The sequence below is a fragment of the Crinia signifera genome, chromosome 4 (assembly GCF_055691185.1).
Source record: "Crinia signifera chromosome 4, ASM5569118v1, whole genome shotgun sequence".
Classification (NCBI taxonomy): domain Eukaryota; kingdom Metazoa; phylum Chordata; class Amphibia; order Anura; family Myobatrachidae; genus Crinia; species Crinia signifera.
In genome coordinates this window covers 334491472-334493461 of record NC_139220.1, presented here as the reverse complement: position 1 = coordinate 334493461, position 1990 = coordinate 334491472, and the positions used below count along the sequence as shown (strand labels likewise).

The following is a 1990-nucleotide window of genomic DNA, read 5'->3' as shown; positions in this document are numbered from 1 at the left end:
GAGTTGCCAATTATTGAGTGATTTCTCCTGCCTTCGCAAATAGCAGTCAGTGATTTGACTTTGATTTACGTGCGCAACACCAAAGACGGAGTGAGCAGCTGCCACCCGCTCCCAGCTGGCATTGGCCCATCCATGTACCCATGGGAACGCCCAGCCTTTTCATGGGGACATCCATAAAACACTGGGTGTTCCTATGGTCCAGTGAAGTCACCGCCCGCCGTCCACTCCTGGCCCTCCCTCCCTGTAAGGAACAGCCCGGTGAGTGTGCCAAAGCCATTTGTTGACGAGGTCTGCACATGCGTAAATACGCGCTTGCGCATGTGCAGAACCCAAAACATTGGAATGGGGCCACAGTAGACAAAAAACAAATAGACAGACAGGAGCCCAGAAGGCCAGAGGAAGGTCCTATGGCCTTCGTTGCAACCTAGATATGCAGGCTCAATCCGTGATTAGAGTCTTATTTGTGGGGCCAGGTGCCCTATTGGGGTTGATAAATTAGATGTTATGATCATAGTAAATAATAAAGAGAACCCAAAGCCTAATCCAACTCTAACCCTATCTCTATCTGCAACTGGGGAATTTGTGTGCTATCTCCATGATGGTCCTTTTCACCTCTTTGTTCCTCAAGCTGTATATAAATGGATTAAGCATTGGTGTTATTACAGTATAGAAAACAGAAACCACCTTGTCCCATTTCCCAAAGGCACTGTCATGAGGTCTCAGATAAGTAAAGAAAACCGTCCCAAATAAGATGGAGACTGAGGTGAGATGTGAGGAGCAGGTACTGAACACCTTCTGCCTGCCCTCAGCAGATTTCATTTGTAAAATGGAAGAAACGATAAGAGTGTAAAAGATCAGGATTGTCACCAAGGAGCCTATGCCACAAGAAGATATAACAAATACGGTAACCATATCACAGAAGACGGTGTCAGAGCAGGACAATTTGAGCAGTGGAGGAACATCACAGTAGAAGTGGTCTATAAGGTTCAAGCTGCAATAGTTTAGACTGAATGTACAGCTGGTCTGTGCTAATGCCTGCAGGATCCCAACAAAGAATGAAATGCCAACCAGAGACACACATTTCTTCGTAGTCATTATCGAGACATAGTGTAGAGGGTGGCAGATAGCGACATACCGGTCATACGACATGTTCGATAGAAGAAAAGCTTCAGTAGCTGCCATATCAGCAAAGAAGAAGAACTGAAGAGCACATCCAACAAAGGAGATGGTCTTCCTTGTGGAGATCAGGTCAGAAAGCATTTTAGGAGTAATCACCGAGGAGTAGAAAACATCCACTAGGGAGAGATAGCTCAGGAAGAAGTACATTGGTGTGTTGAGGTTGGAGCTGACATGGACAATGGCCATCATTCCGATATTTCCCACAACGCTCATCACGTAGACATGTAAGAAGAAAATGAAGAGGAACGGGGCCAGTTCTCGATTGTCAGTGAGTCCAGAAAACACAAACACTCTCAGTTGGGTCTTGTTTGCGTTGTCCATTAAGTTCTCTTTTTAATGTTGCAAGAAACATTGATCACACGTATTAAAACAGAAGTGGTCTTTAAGAATTAAATAGGAGGAGACTATGTACAAAACTGGATGGCACAGATGCCTTCAAATGAAGCCTATACAAAAACAAAAAATAACCACAATTCCTTGGTCATTTTTTAAAGATATAATACAGACTGGAAGAAATAATATCATATTGGACAGAGTCAGATACAGTACCTGAAATTATATAAAGAAGTAAAGTAGAAATACCGGAGAATATAACCATCAAAGAGGATGGCCTTCATCACGGACAGCATCTTAGGAGATACTGCACAGTCAGGAAGCTCGATTTATTATTCACAGGTACCGATGTGGATTCTACTGGACAAGAGGACATGCCTATTCTGGACCCTATAGGTAAGTATGTATGAATGAATATATGTAGTATGTATTAAAGTTTTATTTTTACAGGTGTGTGTATGTTCTTGGGGTATTTTTT

At 43.0% G+C, this 1990-nt stretch overlaps 1 protein-coding gene across 1 annotated transcript; it reads right to left on the bottom strand.

Annotated features, from left to right (window-relative positions):
• Positions 1–561: 561 nt before the first annotated feature.
• Positions 562–1500, bottom strand: LOC146073514 (olfactory receptor 5AP2-like). Its single transcript, XM_083180690.1, has one exon. It carries the CDS (start codon positions 1498–1500, stop codon positions 562–564), a length of 939 nt encoding a protein of 312 aa, XP_083036816.1.
• Between the last annotated feature and the right edge of the window lie 490 nt (positions 1501–1990).